Genomic DNA, 25177 nt, shown 5'->3' on the forward strand with positions numbered 1-25177 from the left:
AATATCAGCTCGATTGGATCACGCGAAGTGGGTTAACAACTACCGAAAGATTTGCACGGTCGTAAGCGCACAAGCAAGCAAGTAAGTGAACTTACTATAAAAGATTTAAAAACGTCACCCGCCACCTCTGCCCAAGCCAGCGGCACAACTGGTGGCACCAGTCGGTCGGATCGGCAGGTGGCGTGTGGCGGGGTAAAGTGTGGGTAACTCTGCCACCTCTTCCACAACGCCTGGCCGAATAGCCTCGAGGAGATCCTTCCGAGCGAAGGCCCTTCCATTGGCAGTGGCGTAGAGCAGGCGATTGCAGGGGCTGCACCTTTATCTTTGTACTTCCACTATGGCAGTACCTTGCTGATCTCGTTAAGGAGCAGAAACCATCGCGTGAACTCCGGTCATCCTTACAGCGGCCTTTGGCTAACCATTGAACAAAGGTGGTCACCGCATCACACGCTTGCACGTGCGCTTATGCGGCCGTCTGGAACGCTATTCCCTCCGATATTAGGGAGACATTGGAGCTAATGCACTTTAAAATCTAGACTGAAAACTCATTTCTTTAGCACTGCTTTTTGTGTTAGTTTGTTGTCCTTCCCCCGCACCTCCGATTAGCACGGTTGACTACGTACGGTGTGAAAGAATATTTAAAATACACCCGTACGTTACGCACACGAATGAGGCCGACTAGTCTTCAGCACGGAGCTATTGTCTTGCTTTCGCGCGCTCGGCGGAGCATGCAGGGTCACTGCGAGAGTGTGCGGCCGAACGCAGAGGGCAGAGGGAAGAAAAGCGAAGCAGTGACAAGAGAGAGAGAGAAATCACTGGCTGTAGGAGTGCTGGAAGTGGAATTGAATTCCAATGCCGGACGGCCTAGTGGTCACTGTTCGCTCCTCCCTGAGAGCACGTCTCTGTGCATGGGGATGACCGTTCAAGTTGAAACATCCGCCACCGCAACACAGTGAAAGCACGCCGAGAAGATTGTTCCAAATGACAACATGGATGTTAAATACCCTGCAGCATCCAATACCCCCCCCCCCCGCCCCCCCCCGGAATGACAGCAGAACGTCAAGTCCCCACGCCCAAATTACAAAGGCGAAACATTCTCTGGCAGCGAATGAAGAAAGTGTTTTTTTTTGTTTTGGTTGTAACTGAAGAAGAGTTGGGAGACGCGAGAGGGAACCGACGCCGTTCGCCGTCTCTCGGACTGCAAACGTCGAGGCGGGAAAGGAGGGAGGGGGGGGGGTGAAAGCTAAATTCTGCACACTAGCCACCATGGAGGCCGACTTAAAAGGCACTACTTAATCAATGAAATAAAACCAGTCTTCAATCAAGGCGCTAAATGAACCAAAAAAAACTGGGATGGCAACCGTAGGCGGAGTACGCGCGATGAGAATCTTCGTGAGCCGAGTTGTTGATACGAAGAGAGAAGGGAAAAAAAACAAAACCAGATTTGACGACATGGCTTCTGAGAATGTAATCACTTGCAAGGCCCACGTCCGGGCTTGGTCGTGATACAGGCCGGGTCGTGGAAGAGAGGGGCTCTTGGAGCCGCCCCCTCGATGAAAAACAAACAACAACAAGTAAATCGCATGATTGTCTGTTGCGATATGTGGATATGGTGAGGATGAACTATAACAAAAAAGGCACTTTGCTTCATTAAATAAAATAAAAACCGTCTTCTCGCTTTGCCTCTGCCGCAGCCGAGGCCCAGAATCTTAGCCGGTAAGACTACGTCCTGACCTGATGAACTCGTTCCGACAAGACGAATGCAAGCACCCCCTCCCCCCTCCCGCCACAGTGCACACAACGTTGTGCCTTGGCCATCCTTATTCCGGCCCTCTTTATAATAAAACAAAGAGCGTGGTGTGATCTTGAGCGGTATTAAAGCATTTGAGTGCACCGTGAAAAGATTTTTTTTTTCTGTTAATTCAACGGACGCGCCGTTTTTATCTCGACCGCTGCCGCTTTCTCTTTTTTTTTCTCCTCCAGAATTTTCGCCACCGTGACCGCGTGTTCCCAGAAAGTCCCGCGAGGAGGGAACAGCGCGCCGGGAGCACGCGGAAGCAAAAGGAATTCAGAGTTTCACCGCGTCCGTGCACCGGTCATCTTAGCAGCAGCAGCAGCAGCAGCGGGAGCGGGGGCGGCGGCTTTCTGGCTAACCGTCAGAGGGTCACCACATCGCGCGGCGCTTTCAGATGCGCCTTGTGCGGCCGTCTGGAACGCCTCTTCCTTCCGATATCAGGAAGCCACTGGAGCTAAGCACTGTTAAATCCAAATTGAAAACCCGTTTCTTTAGAACTGTTTTTTTTGTGTGTTCAGTTTGTTGTCCTTCGCCCCGCACCTGCGATTTCGCACACAGTTGGCTGTGTGCGGTGCGAAAAAAATGTTCAACATATGTACAGAAACATCGTCAGTGGCTTTCAAACCACACAGTACTAAAGGCGGTGGCCTCGTATATCAGCCCCTGAGCGACCAGAATTTAAATCAGATCGAAAACACGTCAAAGAAGCCTCCGAGTGACCGATCGGCCCATAATTCCACCAAATGCAAAGCTAAAAATGTTGTTTTAAGCTCTTCCCGCAAACACACTCAAAAGAAGCGTGACATTTACAGGGTCCTTTGTAAAACAAAAGTCGAGTATATTGTTCCTCATTTCTATAAATGGTGGGTGGTGAAGGGGCTTGCTCACTACGCACTCAGGCAACACGAAGTAAACCAAATCAAATCCACCATCAAACACACACAAAATACGTACACTATAACAACCATGTAATACTTATTAAAAGTTACTTAAGACACGAAAATAACAATTTGACTAAAACTGTCCATCGATGCACACACCACGCACAGCCACTCACAAATCAACAAACATCATCATCACCATCACGGATCATTCTGCTTCATATCGTTTCCCCCCCGGGCCCACCCCCCTTGCCCCGCGACTGATCGTGGTGTAAATGCTGACGAGTGTGAAGGCCTCAGAGACTGCTGCAAGACCCCGGTAGGTCCCGCAGGACCACGAATCTTTGGAGATTCCAGGGGACGGGCAGACGGCAACCATCACCGTCGTTTTGTTACAACCCTCCGCTCGATGCCCCGCCCCCCCCCCCCGCCTTTAAAGAAGGGACTCATCTTAACCGCGTTTTAGGGCGAGGTCGATACAAAAAACACAACAACAAACAACCGAACGGGCAGTGTTGAGTCCATGGTGCAGTGTTGAATCTATGGTGCAGTGTTGAATTCTATGGGCAGTGTTGAATCTTTGGGCAGCGTTGAGTCTATGGTGGGTCTGTGTTGCTCAATGTGCAAGGAGGGTTGATTCCAATGGAGGGGTGCAAGCGGTGGAGATGGACCGTGGCTCTCAGGGTCGCCTGTAGTTTTCCCCCGCGGGAGTGGAAAACCACCAAGGAGACTTGGAGACAAGTTGATGACGCTCGTGCCAATGACAAACGAGGAAAGTGCACGCGCGTTGCACTGCCGGCCTGCATCACCCCCGCAACATTGCGTGAAAGAGAGAGGTGGGGTCGGTGTGAGAACGAGAGGTTGGGATAGGGGCGGAGAAGGTGAAAATGTCGTGTTCCTGTGACGGCGCAACTTGATCTCCGCACATCGGATTACTCAACAAATCCTACGCCCTTGGCAAGAGGTTCCTTTTTAAATCCTTTATATTAAGTTCGCGTGCTTGCTTGCTTAGGACCGTGCAAATCTTTCGGTCGTTTTTTAACCCACTTCCCGTGATCCAATCGAGCTGACATTTTCCACACAGACTCGTTGTGCCAGACAATTAATGTTCGTGAAAAAAATTCCCAAAATTTTACACTTTTTAGGCAAAAAAAATTTATTTTACATATATTCAAACGAACTCATTCTTGGCTTTGGCTGAACGTCACAGTATAAGAGCCCAAAGCGTAACCCCTCCACAGGCCGTGGCGGAGTAGCGCAGTTGGTAGCGCCCTTGCTTCCCATGCCAAAGGTCGCGGGATCGATCCCCGCGTCCTCCACAGGCGAATATATTTTTTAAAATCTTTTATATTAAGTTCGCTTGCGTGCTTGCTTGCTTGCTTACGACCGTGCAAATCTTTCGGTCTTTTTTAACCCACTTCCCGTGATCCAATCGAGCTGACATTTTCCACACAGACTCGTTGTGCGTGACAATTAATTTTCGTGGAAAAAAAATCAAAAATTTTACACTGTTTAGGGAAAATTTTTAAATATTTAATTACCAATTGCCTAATGCTGGCAGACAATCATCTGACCCATAGGCGGCAGCCATCTCAAGCCAGAGGACGAGAGGACTCTAGCCGCCACGCATATAAAGGATTTAGAGTGAAAAACTTTGTTTTTACGGGTTAATTTTTCAGCGCTTTCTTTTCAGCCGGAACCTTTGCAGAACAACGGTACGAGAAACGTCTCAAGTCAAGCAACCCTGAAGTCGAATTGACAATCGCACGGCCGTGTCTTCTTAAATTAATTTTTATTTCTTTTCTTGAAAGATATGTGAACCCCCCCCCCCCTCCCATCGATCATGCCGATTGATGTTCTCACGCGGTCGATGGTTTCCACCATCAGGTGCCCTCTCAGACAGTGGCTCTTCTTCTTCTTAACCTGGGGTGGCACGCATCTTCTGGGGGTGCGAGATGCCCTTTCTGGGGGCGGCAGGGGGTGGGGGTACGATACATGGCCAGATTTCTTGTAGAAGGTAAATCATCGAAACACACAAATTCAGCACGGGCACGTAGCTAACAACTTACATTAAACTAAACTAAACTCTGATAATGCATTGTCTTTGAACTGTGCACCTTTTGGCGTCATTGGTCGAACACAATATGAGACTAGGCTGTAAAGAAAGCTGTTTCTGGTGTGGACCAATCAGTTTCAAGGACAATGCATACATTATCAGAGTATTGTTTTTTGTTTGCATTTGACTGCAAGTATTGTGGTTAATGTCAACATGATTCCTTGCAAAAGGTGTCAGTTTTGTTGCCAGAAAAAAGGGGGAAACCCCTATTAGTATATTTTGGTACTGGCAAAGGAGGTCTCATGATGAAGCAACTTACATTGTTTCATCAAACCCCGTGTATTAAGAACCAAATGGGTTGCAGGCTGCAGAAAGGAGCGCTGAAGCCGCGAGGAGGCTTTGCGATGTTGTGTTGGGTCAAGGACGAGCTGTTACATTCAGAACGCACGCGTTGTCCAATTCTGTTCCGGCAGCGGCGATGTTCCGCATCTGAGTGACAGTCTCGGAGATTGCGACAGCAGAATGGGGTGGCGGGTGGGGGGGAGTTAGGAGATCGGAACTTGAGAGTTCGGTGGCGATGTACGCTGTCGTTTTGTCGTTGGCGAGATCGACGTTGGGTTGACGCTTTCGTGACTGCGGGAATCCATACTCTTTGGTTCTTTCGGTAAAGTCACGTGGGTAGAGATAACATAAAATAAATCAAATCACGACGTTTCGATCGCAACACGAGCGGTCGTCATCAGGCAGCAAAAACAAAACGATGACGACCGCTCGTGTTGCGATCGAAACGTCGTGATTTGCTTCGTTGTATTTCGAACTACGTGACTTTACCGAAAGAACCAAAGAGTAGAGATCAACGTTGTTGAACTCCCTTGCAGGCCGCGAGTTCGTTACGATGTGTCACGCACGCGCGCGCGCGCGTGCGCGTGCCTGGTTCGTAACTTGGGCACTAAAGCCGTGCGTGCGATGTTGTTTCCCTACCCCCCCCCCACACACACACAACACTCGCAATGCGCAACAGTCGGTAATTGCGTTGCGGTGCGTGTCAGAATGAGCGCTGTTAATTGTTTTAATTGCTTGCGCATGGCTACCCCTTTTTTTCTATTGGTGAAATTTTAAAAAATAACGTCATCCCCCCCCCACTCACCCCCCCCCCACTCCCTTAGCCATAGATCTCGGGAACATGAAAAAAAATCTTGGCCAACAAAAGTTTGAAATCATTAAGATCAAGTAAAACTCTTTCTTTCATTATTCCCATTTGCCGAGATGCGCCTTAAAAGCTCACGACCCATACGTTTCGAAACCACACACTCACTAATAACCATTAGCACTTGCTGCCTAACTGCATTCATAGTGACCTCCTAATAACAGCACGTGTTTCACTCGCTTTATGCGAGTGCGGTTTGTGCGATTTCGCGCTGTATATGGCGGCTAACCTATTAGGACCCAAAATTCGCTAAACGAAGTGGCTTGCATTCACTCTACATGCGGCTACGCGATCTAACGTGGGACAACACTGTGTGTGTACGGTGCGTGTACTGTGCGTGTACTGTATGTACTGTGAGCGTGTACTGTGTACGGTGTGTGTACTGTATGTACTGTGAGTGTTTCTGTGTGTACTGTGTGTACTGTGTGTGTACTGTGTGCGTACTGTGTGTACTGTATGTACTGTGAGTGTGTACTGTGTGTACGGTGTGTGTACTGTATGTACTGTGAGTGTTTCTGTGTGTACTGTGTGTGTACTGTATGTGCTGTGTGTGTACTGTGTGTATTGCGTGTGTACTCTGTGTGTACTGTATGTACTGTGAATGCGTACTGTGTCCGTACTGTGTGTGTACTGTATGTACTGTGTGTACTGTGTGCGCTACTCGGCATGCCGCTGTCTCCACGTGGGGCTTCGCTTTGTGCGCCATTTTTTTTTGGAACGCATCTACCACCACCACCACTACGACCGCGTCGAGCGAGGGGGCAACCTGCATGTGTATTGTTTCCCCATAACAGCGGTCGGCATTCCACATCGCCGCGGTTATCCACGTGCAGGAATGTCGGCTTCACTCGCTGCGCAGGCCTTTTGTCGTTTGCTGTCAAAAGGCCCTATTCACGATGTCCAGACCTCGTTAGTTGCAACAGGTTTAATTAAGCGGTCACATTTTGGCCAACCCGTTAGACCTTGTTACCGAATGGGGTTGTTCGGACAACAATAAAATGCATCGCACTTCCGTTCGTTTCGATCTGAAAACGGATTCCTGGAATGCATATTTAAAAAAGAAAAAAATCAAACGCCGATGACACATTGCAAACACACTTAGTTATATGCTTAGGTTTTTTTCGGTAAAGTCACGTAGGTAAAAAAAATAATTTTACATTTTTTTACCTACGTGACTTTACCGAAAAACCCTAAGAATATGAATCCTTGCAGTCACGAAAGCTTCAAATCTAGAATTAACACACTTAGTTAGTCCAGCAAATCAATTCAATGTGTATTTACTCCTAGATATTTCAACGTGTATTTGTTTCACGGAAGAAGAAGAATAAGAAAAACATCCCGTGTAGCCAGTTACCCAGCTAGCTTGGAAAGGATATCACTGCATAACAACAACACTGGGATTCATTGGCCATCAAACCCGATCCACCTTCTAGGCGTAAAAAGACGCGCTCACTGTCGAAGCTAAGTAAAGATTGTAAAGCTAAATCAGGAAGGTCTTACGCACCCACTTTGGATGCGTCCCCGTTGAATCCTGACGCTCAGTTCGGGAGCATCCGAGGACGGTGCCAACGTGCAGTCCACAATGGGCGCGTCATTGTTGACGACACGAAATAATCTCCCGATTTCAATTCATCCCACAAGCACCACCGGGGCTGGCATCCACTATCGTATGGGGAGCTTTGCATGTCAGGTGCGGCGATATCGTCTCATTGTTACACGCTAAGGGGCCGTCCATAAATGACGTCACGCGATTTTTGACGATTTTTGACCCCCCCACCTCGTCACACGGCGTCACAAAAAGTCAGACCCTCTCACCCTCAAATATGACGTCACAAAGCTCTACCCCCCCCACCAAAAAAATAAAAATGCTTAAAATCGCTTTAAACTATTGTCATTGTAGTGCGTGTTTAATGTGCCGCTGCACTCGGATGTTGTAGGAGAAAACATTGATTAAAAAGTCTATTTAATTAAGTAGACCGTGTTGTCTATATTTATTTAAAGTTGCGCATTTTGATGTGACGTCACATTTCTCAACCCCCCCCCCCCCTCGTCACACATCGTCACAAATGTCTGACCCCCCCCCCCCCCCTGGGTGCGTGACGTCATTTATGGACGGCCCCTAACGGACAATTTAGAAACGCCCCAAAGTGTGAAAGCGAGCAACCAATCTCGACCCAATGGAGCAACATCGTGCCACGCCCATTGCCAGTTTTGATCACTTAAATGGATGAGGTCTAATGACAAAACTTATTTTAATTTTAACTAAACTAACCTTTTTTTCCCCCCAGGTAAGGCGCACTGGGCTATATAGCGGCTTTTTTCAGAAGCGAGCTGGCCACAAATGATAGCTCAACGAAGCGGCTCATCGTGTGGATATGTACAGCAGACAACGACTCTAAACGCGTGATGATGTGGAGGGAAAACCCAGAGGACCCAGGAGAAACATCAACGCGACCACGGGGAGAGAGACACGCAGACTCAAAATATACAGCAAGCTTGAGGGGTCGGGATCGAACCCACGACCTCCTGCATACCAGGCGAGGTAGTTAACATCTCGCCACCGTGGTGCACGTGACGACGCGGCGTGGTGAAGTATGGTCAAACGACTCGCCACGACCGACAGCCACGACACAGGGAGGTTGTGTTGACCGTCATCCAGCAGTGGATTGACACAGATCTGGTCCAGATGCCTTGTGACCCCACACACACAAAATTAATCAACCCCTAACATTGCCCTCCTTTGCATATTCATTTCTGTTTCATATAAACTTTACTTGAAAAATATTAAGTTTTACAAAATTAAATGGGGTCACAAGACATCTGGATATTCGTTAACATCTTCCCACAGTGGCGCCCCATCTTTACCGTGACCATGCGGGTTGTTAGATCAGCCTGGCTTGCGGTAGTGGGTGGTGTAGGAGTGAGTGGGTGGTGGGTTGGTGGGTGGTGGGTGGGTGAGTGGGTGGTGGGTGAGTGGGTGGTGAGTGGGTGGTGGATTGGTGGGTGGAGGTGCCTTATCTTTGTTTAACCCGCTTTGTGTCTTGCGAGCGAGTTGGGTAATGCCGCCACGTTCACTGCGAATGCGCGCCGCGTCTCAACTCCAATCGGTCGCCTCCCCACCAGCCCCCCACCCACCGCAGACATCCGCAGAAGTCCCACCATCCCGTCTCGCGACCCCCCACCCACCCCCAACCACCCCACCCCACCCCACTCACCCCCACTAGCACGGTTGTTGTTGTTGACAGTTCAGACTTGTTGACGTCAAGTATGATTGTGTTACACAATTACGAGATGGCGTATATGTAGATTGATACACGTACGCAACTTACGTACGTATGCACAAACGTATCATTATCATCATCGTCATCATCCATGAACTGTCCACTGCTAGATGAATGATTTCCCAAACCGTCGCTGTAGTGCCGGGTGACAGGAGCTGTGGTGCAGGGAGACAAGAGCTGTGGTGCAGGGTGACAGGAGCTGTAGTGCAGGGTGACAGGAGCTGTGGTGCAGGGAGACAGGAGCTGTGGTGCAGGGTGACAGGAGCTGTAGTGCAGGGTGACAGGAGCTGTGGTGCAGGGAGACAGGAGCTGTGGTGCAGGGTGACAGGAGCTGTAGTGCAGGGTGACAGGAGCTGTGGTGCAGGGAGACAGGAGCTGTGGTGCAGGGAGACAGGAGCTGTAGTGCAGGGTGACAGGAGCTGTGGTGCAGGGAGACAGGAGCTGTGGTGCAGGGAGACAGGAGCTGTAGTGCAGGGTGACAGGAGCTGTGGTGCAGGGAGACAGGAGCTGTGGTGCAGGGTGACAGGAGCTATGGTGCAGAGAGACAGGAGCTGTGGTGCAGGGAGACAGGAGCTGTGGTGCAGGGTGACAGGAGCTGTGGTGCAGGGAGACAGGAGCTGTAGTGCAGGGAGACAGGAGCTGTGGTGCAGGGAGACAGGAGCTGTAGTGCAGGATGACAGGAGCTGTAGTGCAGGGTGACAGGAGCTATGGTGCAGAGAGACAGGAGCTGTGGTGCAGGGAGACAGGAGCTGTAGTGCAGGATGACAGGAGCTGTGGTGCAGGGAGACAGGAGCTGTGGTGCAGGGAGACAGGAGCTGTGGTGCAGGGTGACAGGAGCTGTAGTGCAGGATGACAGGAGCTGTAGTGCAGGGTGACAGGAGCTATGGTGCAGGGAGACAGGAGCTGTAGTGCAGGGTGACAGGAGCTGTGGTGCAGGGAGACAGGAGCTGTGGTGCAGGGTGACAGGAGCTATGGTGCAGAGAGACAGGAGCTGTGGTGCAGGGTGACAGGAGATGTGGTGCCGGGTGACAGGAGCTGTGGTGCAGGGAGACAGGAGCTGTGGTGCAGGGTGACAGGAGCTGTGGTGCAGGGAGACAGGAGCTGTGGTGCAGGGTGACAGGAGCTATGGTGCAGAGAGACAGGAGCTGTGGTGCAGGGTGACAGGAGATGTGGTGCCGGGTGACAGGAGCTGTGGTGCAGGGAGACAGGAGCTGTGGTACAGGGTGACAGGAGCTGTAGTGCAGGGTGACAGGAGCTGTAGTGCAGGGTGACAGGAGCTGTGGTGCAGAGTGACATGAGCAGAGAGAGGGAGAGAGATACGGTTGACAACCGATTGCGAGTTTTTTTTTGGAAATTTCTATCGGGGTCAATTGATGTAAACTTGTCTTGGTCACGTACAGACTCGCGTTCAGGCGCTTTCCTTTTCTGCGTACCCCAGAAGTTCAAAAATAGCCGAGTGGATAATGTTCATAAGACTGTCCCGTCTAAAATAGTGTCGTGGAATGCCTCCGTTTCCAGTGTCGGCTTGCAGCGCGCGAACTCCGGTCACATACACTCACACCAGGGCCCTTGGCAATGCAGGTGAACACAAGTGACAGGGCATATATCCTGTGCCGTACCGTGCGGTAGTAACTGGGGATTTGTCGTTTCGCGGTGAGCGCACAGCGCTACGAACCCGACAACAAACACGAGTTCGATTCGTACTCTTTGGTTTTTTGTGGTAAAGTCACGTAGGTAAAAAAATAAAATAAATGAAAATAACTCGATTAAATCACGGCGTTTCGGGCGCAACACAAGCGTCCGTCATCAAATCTAGAATTAACGAGTTCGATTCCCGCGCACGGCCAACACCGGTGACGATTATGTGACCCGGTCCTGGGGCCTCAAATGAGACAAATGCGGTCCGGCAGGTGATGCTGACCACCCACTCCTCCTCGTGCACTGTGCCGGCCTTCTTTAGATGCTCGTTAACAGCACTTGCGATCAACAATTTGTGGGGGCTATATGGGGATCTTTGTCTTGGAAGAAGCTGCAATCCCGGCCACCCGAGTTCGATGTCCACTTATTTTAGATGCGGCTGCTTCTGCGGGCGTCTGGAACGCTCCTTCCGATATTAGGAAGCTACCTGGAGCTGTGCGCTTTCAAATCGTCTACACTGACAAAAAACACGTTTCTTTGGAACTGATTTTTTTTGTGTGTGTGTTCAAGTTTGTTGCCCTTTACCCCCTCCCTCCGCAATTCCAATTAGCGCGGTTGGCTACGTACGGTGCGCCAAACAAGTTCGACACACACACACAGCACCGTAGTCAGCCATCGGTGTCCGTGGCCGTGAGCGGGACTCGAACTCGGGTGCGTCGGATTCGTCGCGCCGAACGCTCCCGCCCGCGCTGTTCTCCACGCGCAAACACAAATCGAGGCGACGACTCGGAGCGTTCCACGGGTGATTTCAAATCGGTTTAATGTGAAAAGGCGCGGTACACTTACTCCTCTTAAAACGTCACCCCCCCCCCACCCCCCGCTTGCTGCGGCACTCAAGCTGGCGGATTCGCGGGTCCGCAAACCAAAAAGCAAAGTTCGTGCGCGCACGTGGGATCATGGGGGGGGGGGGGGGGGGGAACGCACGCGCGCGTGGGATCATGGGGGGGGGGAACACGCGCGCACGTGGGATCATGGGGGGGGGGGACGCACGCGCGCGTGGGATCATGGGGGGGATGGAGGGGGGGAACGCGCGCGCGCGCGTCCGTAACACCCAGTTGTGACATGACCCTGACACCAGCCGCACCCCCCCCCCCCCCATTTTTCAAGTATTGCTGAAGAATGCCCACCCCTCCCCCCTGCCCCCCCCCCCGCTTCACCATACCGCCTGCCCCAGGTATTGCATATATTTGCCGCATTTTCACAAACGCGTCGTGTATTACTCCGAGCGGTGGATTACGTTGCACGCGAAAATAAAAAGCACGTTTATAATGATGCTTCCCATTTTTCTTTTTTCGTTTTGTTTTGTTTAAGCTTTTAAATACAATTGCATCAATTCTGAGCTGGGAAAAAGAAAAACCAGGGGGGGGGGGAGGCAAAAAAACAACCTCGGGTTAACTTCCAAGTTAGACAGCAAATAAAGTACGTCTATGCAAATAAATATGCTCGTGACTTTTTTTTTTATAACGCCGCTCTTTCGTATCCCACGGTTGGCGCGGTCACTAGAGCTCTTGAAAGACGCAACATTTATCATTCTCTTTACAACAACAACAGCAACAACAACAACAACAAAACCCACACTCGATCTGACAGCGACGTCGATGGCACTGATAATAAATAAACACCATCTGAAACAAAACAATGAAGGGAATAAATATGCTTACAAAGGTAAGACTTGATTCTGGAGAGAGCGACGTTTGGCGCAAACGATGCTCCCTCGCCACGTGCGCTTTTTGCTCGGCATTTTGGTTTTCCAACGGCGGAACAGATATAGACGAGGCAAAGAGATGCGTTCTTGAGAAAGCAGGAGACGGAAGGGAAGCCGCAACATTTACAGGCGCTCTCCCCGTTTCACCGACATCGGTGGGGCCGACTCGCCCGTGAAATCAAGGTCAGCGCGCTGGACTTGAAATCCTGCTTCGATGCCACGTGCTGACGAGGCAATGGAGCGAGTTTCAGAAAAAAATTAACCCGTAAAAACAAAGGTTTTCACTATAAATCCTTTATATGCGTGGCATCGGTTTTATTTTATTATTCATTTCTGTTTTTCTTGAGTAAGAGTTTCATTTTTATCACATTGGTATTTTAAATGAAATATGGAAAAAAAATCCTAAAAAGTGGAAAATTTTGGAAAAAATTTTTCACGAAAATAAATTGTCAAGCACAACGAGTCTGTGTGCAAAATATCAGCTCGATTGGATCACGCGAAGTGGGTTAACAACTACCGAAAGATTTGCACGGTCGTAAGCGCACAAGCAAGCAAGTAAGTGAACTTACTATAAAGGATTTAAAAACGTCACCCGCCACCTCTGCCCAAGCCAGCGGCACAACTGGTGGCACCAGTCGGTCGGATCGGCAGGTGGCGTGTGGCGGGGTAAAGTGTGGGTAACTCTGCCACCTCTTCCACAACGCCTGGCCGAATAGCCTCGAGGAGATCCTTCCGAGCGAAGGCCCTTCCATTGGCAGTGGCGTAGAGCAGGCGATTGCAGGGGCTGCACCTTTATCTTTGTACTGCCACTATGGCAGTACCTTGCTGATCTCGTTAAGGAGCAGAAACCATCGCGTGAACTCCGGTCATCCTTACAGCGGCCTTTGGCTAACCATTGAACAAAGGTGGTCACCGCATCACACGCTTGCACGTGCGCTTCTGCGGCCGTCTGGAACGCTATTCCCTCCGATATTAGGGAGACATTGGAGCTAATGCACTTTAAATCTCGACTGAAAACTCATTTCTTTAGCACTGCTTTTTGTGTTAGTTTGTTGTCCTTCCCCCGCACCTCCGATTAGCACGGTTGACTACGTACGGTGTGAAAGAATATTTAAAATACACCCGTACGTTACGCACACGAATGAGGCCGACTAGTCTTCAGCACGGAGCTATTGTCTTGCTTTCGCGCGCTCGGCGGAGCATGCAGGGTCACTGCGAGAGTGTGCGGCCGAACGCAGAGGGCAGAGGGAAGAAAAGCGAAGCAGTGACAAGAGAGAGAGAGAAATCACTGGCTGTAGGAGTGCTGGAAGTGGAATTGAATTCCAATGCCGGACGGCCTAGTGGTCACTGTTCGCTCCTCCCTGAGAGCACGTCTCTGTGCATGGGGATGACCGTTCAAGTTGAAACATCCGCCACCGCAACACAGTGAAAGCACGCCGAGAAGATTGTTCCAAATGACAACATGGATGTTAAATACCCTGCAGCATCCAATACCGCCCTCCCCGCCCCCCCCCGGAATGACAGCAGAACGTCAAGTCCCCACGCCCAAATTACAAAGGCGAAACATTCTCTGGCAGCGAATGAAGAAAGTGTTTTTTTTTGTTTTGGTTGTAACTGAAGAAGAGTTGGGAGACGCGAGAGGGAACCGACGCCGTTCACCGTCTCTCGGACTGCAAACGTCGAGGCGGGAAAGGAGGGAGGGGGTGAAAGCTAAATTCTGCTCACTAGCCACCAGCGAGGCCGACTTAAAAGGCACTACTTAATCAATGAAATAAAACCAGTCTTCAATCAAGGCGCTAAATGAACCAAAAAAAATTGGGATGGCAACCGTAGACGGAGTACGCGCGATGAGAATCTCGTGAGCCGAGTTGTTGATACGAAGAGAGAAGGAAAAAAAACAGATTTGACGACATGGCTTCTGAGAATGTAATCACTGGCAAGGCCCACGTCCGGGCTTGGTCGTGAAACAGGCCGGGTCGTGAAAGAGAGGGGCTCTTGGAGCCGCCCCTCGATGAAAAACAAACAACAACAAGTAAATCGCATTATTGTCTGTTGCGATATGTGGATATGGTGAGGATGAACTATAACAAATAAGGCACTTTGCTTCATTAAATAAAATAAAAACCGTCTTCTCGCTTTGCCTCTGCCGCAACCAAGGCCCAGAATCTCAGCCGGTAAGACTACGTCCTGACCTGATGAACTCGTTCCGACAAGACGAATGCAAGCACCCCCCCCCCCGCCACAGTGCACACAACGTTGTGCCTTGGCCATCCTTATTCCGGCCCTCTTTATAATAAAACAAAGAGCGTGGTGTGATCTTGAGCGGTATTAAAGCATTTGAGTGCACCGTGAAAAGATTTTTTTTTCTGTTAATTCAACGGACGCGCCGTTTTTATCTCGACCGCTGCCGCTTTCTCTTTTTTTTTCTCCTCCAGAATTTTCGCCACCGTGACCGCGTGTTCCCAGAAAGTCCCGCGAGGAGGGAACAGCGCGCCGGGAGCACGCGGAAGCAAAAGGAATTCAGAGTTTCACCGCGTCCGTGCACCGGTCATCTTAGCAGCAGCAGCAGCAGCGGGAGCGGGGGCGGCGGCTTTCTGGTTAACCGTCAAACAGAGGGTCACCACATCGCGCGGCGCTTTCAGATGCGCCTTGTGCGGCCGTCTGGAACGCCTCTTCCTTCCGATATTAGGAAGCCACTGGAGCTAAGCACTGTTAAATTCAAATTGAAAACCCGTTTCTTTAGAACTGTTTTTTTTTGTGTGTTCAGTTTGTTGTCCTTCGCCCCGCACCTGCGATTTCGCACACAGTTGGCTGTGTGCGGTGCGAAAAAAATGTTCAACATATGTACAGAAACATCGTCAGTGGCTTTCAAACCACACAGTACTAAAGGCGGTGGCCTCGTATATCAGCCCCTGAGCGACCAGAATTTAAATCAGATCGAAAACACGTCAAAGAAGCCTCCGAGTAACCGATCGGCCCATAATTCCACCAAATGCAAAGCTAAAAATGTTGTTTTAAGCTCTTCCTGCAAACACACTCAAAAGAAGCGTGACATTTACAGGGTCCTTTGTAAAACAAAAGTCGAGTATATTGTTCCTCATTTCTATAAATGGTGGGTGGTGAAGGGGCTTGCTCACTATGCACTCAGGCAACACGAAGTAAACCAAATCAAATCCACCATCAAACACACACAAAATACGTACACTATAACAACCATGTAATACTTATTAAAAGTTACTTAAGACACGAAAATAACAATTTGACTAAAACTGTCCATCGATGCACACACCACGCACAGCCACTCACAAATCAACAAACATCATCATCACCATCACGGATCATTCTGCTTCATATCGTTTCCCCCCCGGGCCCACCCCCCTTGCCCCGCGACTGATCGTGGTGTAAATGCTGACGAGTGTGAAGGCCTCAGAGACTGCTGCAAGACCCCGGTAGGTCCCGCAGGACCACGAATCTTTGGAGGTTCCAGGGGACGGGCAGACGGCAACCATCACCGTCGTTTTGTTACAACCCTCCGCTCGATGCCCCCCTGCCCCCCCCCCCCCCCCGCCTTTAAAGAAGGGACTCATCTTAACCGCACTACGCCACGTCGCGTTTTAGGGCGATGTCGATACAAAAAACACAACAACAAACAACCGAACGCACTTTGTAAGTAATGCAAAACAACGACGACAACAACAACGGATTTGACTGCACCCGTTTTAGACGCGGGCTGCCGACGCGGTAGATTTAACGGGCCGTGAAACAACCGTCGCTGCTCGTCGCACCGCTGTGAACCACGACTGACCCCCTTGCAGCAGCCCGTGTTCTCGCGAGTGGGGGGACACTGTCGCGCTTGCCGGAAACTTTAAGGATTCTCGAAACTAACCAACAACAGCAGCAGCAACAACAAAATCGCAACCCGCTCCACGGCACCGAAACGGTGGCGGCAGCGTGCGGTGTGCTGGCCGGCACACGGGAGGGGCGCGCTTGAGGATTTGAGGATCACGGAGAGGAATTCCGCTGAAGATCACTCACAAAAACGTCGCAGGCTTCAAACTCCCGCAAAGCAAAACATCATTTTGCTCACCGCCACTTACATATATCTCTTTCTCCGAGCAGCCGTTTGAGAGGGCCGATTGGTATTTGAACAGGTTACATTTTTGTACACTTGCTTAGAAAAAACGAATTTTTTAAAATTCTGCAGATGTCGCACCCTCCTGCGGGGGTGGGGGCTGTGTGTGGGGGGGGGTTGTGTTTCCGTCGAGGTCATGCGGGGCTCTCTCTCCCCCCTTCACTGCGACGGCGACTCCACCAGAATCTGCTTCACGAACGTGGCCACGTCCGTCTCCTTGGTGTCGTGCATCTTGAAAAACGGGTGCTCCTGAAACACGCAAAGGGGGAGGAGGAGCGTTGCGATGGCGAGATGTTAACTACCTCGCCTAGTATACAGGCGCTCGTGGGTACGTCGGTTCGATCCCGACCCTGATAACGCCTGTATATTTGTCTCTCTCCTCAGTCTTCTCTATGGGGAGAGAGAGAAAACATGCAAACTCCAAATATACGGGCGTCACTCAGGGTCAGGATCGAACCCACGACCTCCTGCATAACAGGCGAGCGAGTTAACATCTCACCACCGCACGTGTCTAAGTAGACGAGGACCCTTGGAACTAACGATTCCCGTGGGCCAACGGGGACCCACACAGTCGCTCCCAACTCGTCCCAAAATTACATTCGTAGTTGGGCCCGAAGAAGCCCGAGGCTTGTGTAAAAGCTGGAACGACAATAGCTGGCGACAGGACGTCGATGACATCATGGCCAGCAATGCAACACGCGGCAGGCAGAGATCTCTGGGCGCCAGCCGCATTGCTGTGCCTACCAACTCTGATCTGCCGTGCGTGTTGCGACCTCTACCGCACACAAGAGGCGTTGCACGCTCATTCCTGGGAAGTGCAGTGTGGGGGGGGGGGAGACCCCTTCTGGGTGAGGTTGCCCACCAACGATTAAAGCAAAGAGCCAAGCAAGGGGTTAGGTCGGTACCCACATGGGGTGGCAAATGCTACCAGTGTCCACTACGGGCAGTGTCCACTATGAGCAATCTCCACCAAAATTGGTTTACAATACAAACTAAACTATTCTTTTCACTTGACCAGGTAAGGCCCACTGAGCTACGTAGCTCTTTTTCAGAAGCAACCAGGCCACAAATGACAGCTCAACGAAGTGGCTTATCATCACGTCGACATTTCTAGCAGCCAAATACTCGGAAAAACCCGGAGGACTCTGGGTAAAATCCACGCCTATGAAAAACAGCGTTATAGATCATCGGATTCCTCCAGTATGAATAAAGTTTCTGATTCATGTATGTGGGCCAGTGAGCCAGAGGATCAGAATGTTTTGCCATTTACCATCAGCTCGGCGTAAGTTGGCCTGTCCTTGGGGTTCTTCTTCAGGCTGAAATAAAATTTAAAAAACGGGAAACAAACATTGAACTTTAAGTAAGATATCACAACGCAATGTACGTAAAAGAGTTAATGCGTCGTGATAATTGTTTTTTTACCCTTTTATCTTGCAACAAAACTGACACCTTTTTTTTGTTGCCAGATAAAAGGGTAAAAAAAACAATTATCATAATTTTTACTGGTAAATGAGGTTCCAATGGTGTATAAGTGTACGCGTCGTTCGACCGGCCATTCGTTTAAAAAATAATAAACATGCAGTGTCAGACAAACAAGATCCCGTTAACGTACAATGAGTGTCATACAAACAAGAGGTCATTAACATACAATGAGTCCCCTCCTCTAAGGCAACAACATCAATGCTGTTTCCTCTCAGATTTCTGACCAGGAAGCCACATTTAGGTGTTGTAGAGTCCCTTCAGTGTTTAGTTCGGTGCACTCAAAGGCCTCGTCCGATTGGCCTGGACGACGGCATCAGTCGTGTTAACGTTAACACAAGAACGTGTAGCAGGTGGCGCGTGCGTGCGCGGTGTACCAATGCGCGGCAAACTGCACGAACTCCGGGGAGAAACGGTCGGCGGGCAGCTGCGGCGACGGCTCGTCCACCACCTGCTTGAGCTGCTGGAAGGGCGTCCCCCACGACTCGTACGGGAACTTGAGGATGGCCAGTTCGATCTGCCACGGCAAGGACGCTCGCTCGCTTCACCACACCACCCTCTCCTCCCGCTCCTCCCTCCCTCTCCCCCTCCCTCTCTCTCCTGCCTCACATCCTACCTCTCCTCACTCCCCCTCCTCCCTCCCTATCGTCCGTTTCTCCCTCCCTCTCCTCTCTCCCTCCCTATCCTCCATTTCTCCCTCCCTCTCTTCCTCTCCTGCCTCACATCCTCCCTCTCCTCCCTCCCCCTCCTCCCTCCCTCTCCTCCATTCCTCCCTCCCTCTCTTTCCTGCCTCCCTCTCCTCCCTCTCTTTCCTGCCTCCCTCTCCTCCCTCTTCTGCCTCCCTCCCTTCTCTCCCTCCCTCTCCTCCCTCCCCCTCCTCCCTCCCTCCTTTTCCTGCCTCCCTCTCCTTCCTCTCCTGCCTCCCTCCCCTCTCTCTCTCCCTCTCCTCCCTCCGCTCTACAATCGGACCGCCAGGTTCAGGCCGAGCGGCCCGAGCCGTCACTGGCTCCTGGGCGCGTGGGCCCGCGACGCTGCGACCGACGCACGGCGCTACGGTAAAGCCCCGGTTACAAAAAAAAACCTGAGTTCCAGTCCACACACTGCGGCCGTCGCGAAATGCAAGACGCATCCTTCTACAATCTGGGCTCTTGTCTGTGCTGCCTGCTGTGGGGGGGACGGGGGGGGGGACGGGGGGGGGGCCCGTCTGTCCTGTGAGCTGTCGGTCTAATTTTGGGACTCGCACAAACTCCCTTTGGGGAAACGTCCGACACAGCCGCCTCAGCATCACAGTGTGGGGGGGTCTCAGACCCCTGCCCCCCACCCCCCCCCCCCCCGCCTTTGTCTGTCTCCCTGCGTCTCGCTTGACACCTCCGATTTTAGCTCTTCGTGCTTATTTTGTTAATTCTAGATTTGAAACTTTCGTGACTGCAAGGATTCATACTCTTAGGTTTTTTCGGTAAAGTCACGTAGGTAAAATTTTTATTTAAATTAATAAAAGTCAAATAAAAAATCACGACGTTTCGGAGGCAACACAAGCTTCCGTCTTCAGGTGGAATCCTTCCCCCCCCCCCCACCTCCGAGTATCCACGGTTAGCTACGTACGGTGCAAAAGAAGCTCAACACACGTACATAGCTTCTTCGTGTCTCTCTCCCTACGTCTACTACACCTGAAGCCACCTATTTCTCCTTTGGTATGTAATAAACTTCATTCGTGAATTCCACTTACCATGGTGATGCCCAGACTCCAAATGTCGGACTTGACATTGTAACCTTTCTGGCTCAAGTCAGGGTTAATCCTCTCCGGCTGTAGACAAGAAGAGAGACAGCAAAAGGCACACAGCGGTTCATTTGCTAATAAGATGTTTGCCGTCTCTTACCTGGTTGAATAAAGCACGGTGGATTTTGAAATTACGCCTCCCAAGAATATGACAACACACATGACACGTCACCGCCACAAAATAACAATAGGCAGAGCTTTCACGTGCAGAAAAAAATAGGTCAAAGTCTAAAGATCAAATAACATAGATGTATTGTTAAGTGCCGTAAAGTACCGTGCTGCTGGCAATGTAAGAGTAATGATGATACTGTAATAGCAGTTATTTACAGATAAAAATTAACCCGTAAAAACAAAGTTTTTCACTATAAATCCTTTATATGCGTGGCATCGGTTTTATTTTATTATTCATTTCTGTTTTTCTTGAGTAAGAGTTTCATTTTTATCACATTGGTATTTTAAATTAAATATGAAACAAAAAATCCTCAAAAGTGGAAAATTTTGGGAAAAAATTTTCACGAAAATTAATTGTCACGCACAACGAGTCTGTGTGCAAAATGTCAGCTCGATTGGATCACGGGAAGTGGGTTAAAAAACGACCGAAAGATTTGCACGGTCGTAAGCGCGCAAGCAAGCAAGTGAACTTAATATAAAGGATTTAAAAAATACTCGCTCATGGGATGGCCCTTAAATACTGGGTTGTTTGTCCAATACGATTCATGAGTGATGTGCCAGAAATGTTTTAAGTAGCCGGAGAAAACCCAAACCGAAAAGGAGATAATGTCCAAAGTTTGTTGTGGACAGAGCCCCATTGCCTCCGTGTTCAGAATCAGAATATTTATTTATACTCCAGAATCCGATGAGCTATGAATCTCTTTTTATCACAGACGTCCAGTAGGGACATCCCGCAGCCCCGCGACGACGACACGTGATCTGTCCACGTGCTCGCCCACTGAATCGCTAACCAGGCTTTAAACTAAAAAACCGCTCCGGAGATTGGTCGAGGTCGAGCGAAAGCGTCCGCGGGGCGATTGCATCGCGGTGGTGATCATTATTGAACCCATCCAGCGGTGACGAGCACACCAAAACGCCCTGCAGAGGGCGCCACCCAACCTGCAACCACCAATAGCTCTGCCTGCTCAGCGCCGGAGCAAAGCCTGCAGGGGGGTCAAGTGTTCGCTCACGTCCGCCAGGACAACACGTGGAGGGGGTGGGGGCGATGCTTTCTAATTATTTACCACCACATCCTCTGGATTACGAGACGCTCTGGGGAGTAAGACGCACCCCAGACTAAACTTGCACCCCGGGAGCGTCAATACAGCTTCTGTACATAAATCTGGCGTGTGCACGCGCATTCACCCACACACCTATGCCAGATAATAATTATATAAGACGCACATCCCCAACTTATTGCTTTTAATTACACGCGGAAGGAGCGCGTCTTCATTTGAGTACAGCGATGCGCATCGCATTTGTTTGCAAACATTAGCATCGGGGAGACAAAACAGCAGCGAGGCATTCGGTCAAAATACATACGTACAACATACATCCGACATGCATACATACTTACTGCCATGTAGGGCTTGCAACCGGCATCCATTGTCTTGGCCACGGAGTCGACCAGGTAGCCACTGATTCCGAAGTCGCACATCTTCACGTGACCCTGCGTGTTGATGAGCACGTTTGAAGGTTTCACATCTAGTGGGGAAATCAAGCGGGTGGGGATTGGGAGACAGAAACTATTACGCTAGAAACTACTTGTGAATTTATCAGGCAAGACCCCACCGAGCTATTTTCATCTCTTTTTTTTTTCAGAAGCGACCTGGCCGCAAATTATAGCTCAACGAAGTGGTTTATCGCGTGTAAATGTATAGCAGCCAAATGCATGTTGATTATAAATTGGAGGGGAAAATCGGAGGACCCGGAGAAAAATCCACGCGACCACGGGGAGAGAGAGAGAGAGAGAGACGCAAACTCCAAATATACAGCAGGCATCCGGATCGGGACCGAACCCACGACATCCTGCACATCAGGCATGGTAGTTGACATCTCCTCGCCACCGCCAATCAAAAGCGCTCGGTTCAACAATCACAGTCCACGACGGTGGACGATGGGCGAGCAAGCAGCTGTGTGTGAAGGAGCTCGACAACAACGCAATCCCTTACCTCTGTGAATCACGGACAGCTTCCTGTGCAAGTGCTCCAAAGCCTTAACGATCTGTTGAGAGGGCACACGTAAGAGGAACATTGTTTCACTGATTACAGCGCAATATTTAACTTCACGTACGCCCGCTTGCTAAACCGGCTCAGCATTGTAGATTGCATACAGTATGCCGTTTACAAAATCAGTGCCACAAAGTTTAATTATCCACGGGTTCGTAAATTGGGATAATACGGAGCAAATCATTGCTCCCCTTACTGGCAGCGGACACGAATGCCCGTTTGCAGGACGACAAGGTGCCGAAGGTGCCGAGTCACCTTGTGCCCACAGGGGCAGCTGCCAGTGGGGGTGCCCTTTCAAACGTGTTGAGATGAGAGATGCCACAACACATCCATTTCTATTTTATTTTTATTTTACGAGGCAAGGCCTCACTGAGCTATGCAGCTCTCTTTCAGAAGCAGCCTGGCTATCACAAATGATAGCGCAACGAAGAGGCTTATCGCGTGGACATTTACAGCAGCCAAATACTCTAAACGCACATTGACTCTAAATGTGGAGGGAGAAACCGGAGGATCCGGAGAAAAATCCACGTGACCAACGGGGAGAGAGACATGCAAACTCCAAATAAACAAGCATCAGGGTCGAGATCGAACCCATGACCTCCTGTATACCAGGCGAAGTAGTTAACATCTCGCCGCAGTGGTACACGTGACGTGGCGTGGCGAAGTATGGTTATTTAACATCTCGCCACTTTGGCGCCACATAGGAGGGCGCCTCTATCAAACACGAAATCGTTAACACCTAGAGCGAGCGAGCGAGCAAGCAAGCGTGGCGATGACGATCAAAGGCTGCGAACGGGCGAGGTGATGACACGGGAGACGTACGGAGACGGAGATTTTGCCCAGGATGTCCTCGGGGATCGTCTGCTTCTTCTCGATCACCTTCTTGTAGAACTTGTCCAGAGACGTGTCCAGCAGCTCCATGCAGATCCACACATCGCCCTGCAAGCCCCACGATGACAATGGTCACCCGTAACGCCAAACGCTGTCGAGGCAAGAGCCGTTCGTGAGCACCTATTAAGGCGGGCAATAACCCTCAAAGGACGCAGGTGTAGCCAGCATCGTACCTGCCCACCTTTGTCTCCCCATTGCTGATGTTTACACACCGCCGCAGCTGGTACTCATTTAAGGCTGAGCCGACCTAAGGGAGGACCGGTTCACATAGCCGTGAGCGGGAATAGAACTTAGGGAACCGGGTTTGTCTCGCGGTGTGCTGACCACCGTGCTGCCGCTCGCGGCACCCTCTTCGCGGCCACGCACGACGCGCGAGCCGTTCTATTGGTGGCAAGAAAGCGGTGGGAATTCCACATTCCTACAACGAGGGCGAGTCCATCCAGCTCGGCGGGAGCGAGCCCCTCGACCGGACACCGCTGAAGCACCTGGCACGTAAAACACAGCCATATGGAAATACTTCACCCATAATAGGGGTGGGAGCGGCGCATCCATTCACGTAAATGTTTACGCTCACGATGCATGCAATCGAATCGTGTAAAGACGAAAAAAGATATTGGGATTCGTATAAGTTGCATGCGATGTATGCATGTTGAACTTCTTTCGCACTGTACGTAGCCAACCATGCTAATCGGATGTGCGGGGAGGGGGGGGGAGCAGTTCTAAAGAAATAACTTTTCAATCGCGATGAGTTAAAGGCATCCCAGCCGGCCGCAGAAGCGCATCTGAAAGCGCGCAAATGGCCGTTTGCGATGGTTTCGACATGACCCCCTGCGCTCAGCCCTGTAGTGTGACCTTGTTTAAAAAGGGAGCGGGGTGGGTTGGGGGACAACGCACGACAAAGTCAACGTCAAACTTCAGACGGACACTCGACGCCACCAGAGTGAACGAGTCACGGGGACCGTCTGCTCCCGGCGAATCGAGGGATTCCCTCTCGAGCTCTCACCTCGCGGAAAAGCGCTCCGTAGAACGTGACGGTGTAGGGGCAGTCGACGGTGCGCATCGAGATGTCCAGGTCCATGAGCAGGCGCTTCTGCTCCTGCGAGTTCACCGTGGCACGGATGCGCTGCGGCAGCCACGTACACAAAGATAAAGACCACCACCCCGCATAACCTTCACAGACTGTTGTTGGGGCGAATGATGTTGGCAAGCACCTTATGAAGGCCGGTACGGTACACGAGAGGGTGGGTGGCCAGCACCACGCCCGGGGTCAGGGGTAGGCGGGGCAAAGTGTCGACACTCCGTCCTCTTCCAAGACATCTGACCATCACGGACGAGTAGGCCAAAACACCCTCTCTACAGGGGCTCGATATAGCGGAGGTCATTCTGCCGGTGCAGGTGAGAGCAAGCTACTGCAGGGCTGCACCTTTGCCGCGAGCTGATCGTCGTCATTCTCACCTTGACGGCCATGATGGTCTCGCTGGGCGCGTGCCGCATCTTCTCCACGACGCCGTACGCGCCGCGGCCCAGCTCGCTCAGGGTCTCCAGGTCATCGGCCTTCACCTCAAAGTTCTGCTGACACGCAGGTGGTTCCCGTCACACACCACCGACCGGCGCGACCGGCGCGACCGGCGGCTCGACGACACTACGTTATTTCCGCGGCGATAGTTGCTGCTACGCGGGTCGGGAAAACGAACGTGCCGAACAAAGACATCGTCGAGGACCACCGACCGTGGAAGTGCCGGGATTGTCTCTCCCGCGACGGCCATGGACATCGCCGAGCCGCGCTCGGGTGCGGCACGGGAGATGCGCGTCGTACATGTCCCATAAGTGGGAAATCAAAGAATCGCCAAACTGCGGTGAGGTCGAAACCATCGCACGCGTCACCGACGAGCTGCGACATCCACGCACACCCAGGCGGTATATTTCTGCAATCCGTAGCGGCGTCTACCGCCCGCCTTGGATCAGTTGAAGGACCCTTAACATTCAACTATGACATCGTCTACACAAACTGTGTGTATGAGCATGGCAGATTGTGCCATCGTAGATCCGTGAGGTA

General features: G+C 50.9%; 1 protein-coding gene across 4 annotated transcripts in view; it reads right to left on the minus strand.

Annotated features, from left to right (window-relative positions):
- Positions 1 to 11984: 11984 nt before the first annotated feature.
- Positions 11985 to 25177, minus strand: part of LOC133340621 (dual specificity mitogen-activated protein kinase kinase 6-like) — a 60285-nt gene continuing 47092 nt past the window's right edge. For all 4 annotated transcript variants that reach the window (XM_061548994.1, XM_061548992.1, XM_061548995.1 and 1 more), the window contains exons 4-12: positions 24577 to 24690; positions 24125 to 24244; positions 23053 to 23169; positions 22174 to 22225; positions 21579 to 21706; positions 19961 to 20038; positions 18612 to 18751; positions 18026 to 18071; positions 11985 to 17004 (exon numbers count right to left, since the gene is read on the minus strand). In XM_061548994.1, coding sequence (XP_061404978.1) covers positions 16915 to 17004; positions 18026 to 18071; positions 18612 to 18751; positions 19961 to 20038; positions 21579 to 21706; positions 22174 to 22225; positions 23053 to 23169; positions 24125 to 24244; positions 24577 to 24690 — 885 coding nt within the window. In that variant the 3' untranslated portion in view covers positions 11985 to 16914. The remainder of the gene's footprint in view (positions 17005 to 18025; positions 18072 to 18611; positions 18752 to 19960; positions 20039 to 21578; positions 21707 to 22173; positions 22226 to 23052; positions 23170 to 24124; positions 24245 to 24576; positions 24691 to 25177) is intronic.

This window comes from Lethenteron reissneri, chromosome 10 (genome assembly GCF_015708825.2).
Source record: "Lethenteron reissneri isolate LAM-NWPU_2019-01 chromosome 10, ASM1570882v1, whole genome shotgun sequence".
Taxonomy (NCBI): domain Eukaryota; kingdom Metazoa; phylum Chordata; class Hyperoartia; order Petromyzontiformes; family Petromyzontidae; genus Lethenteron; species Lethenteron reissneri.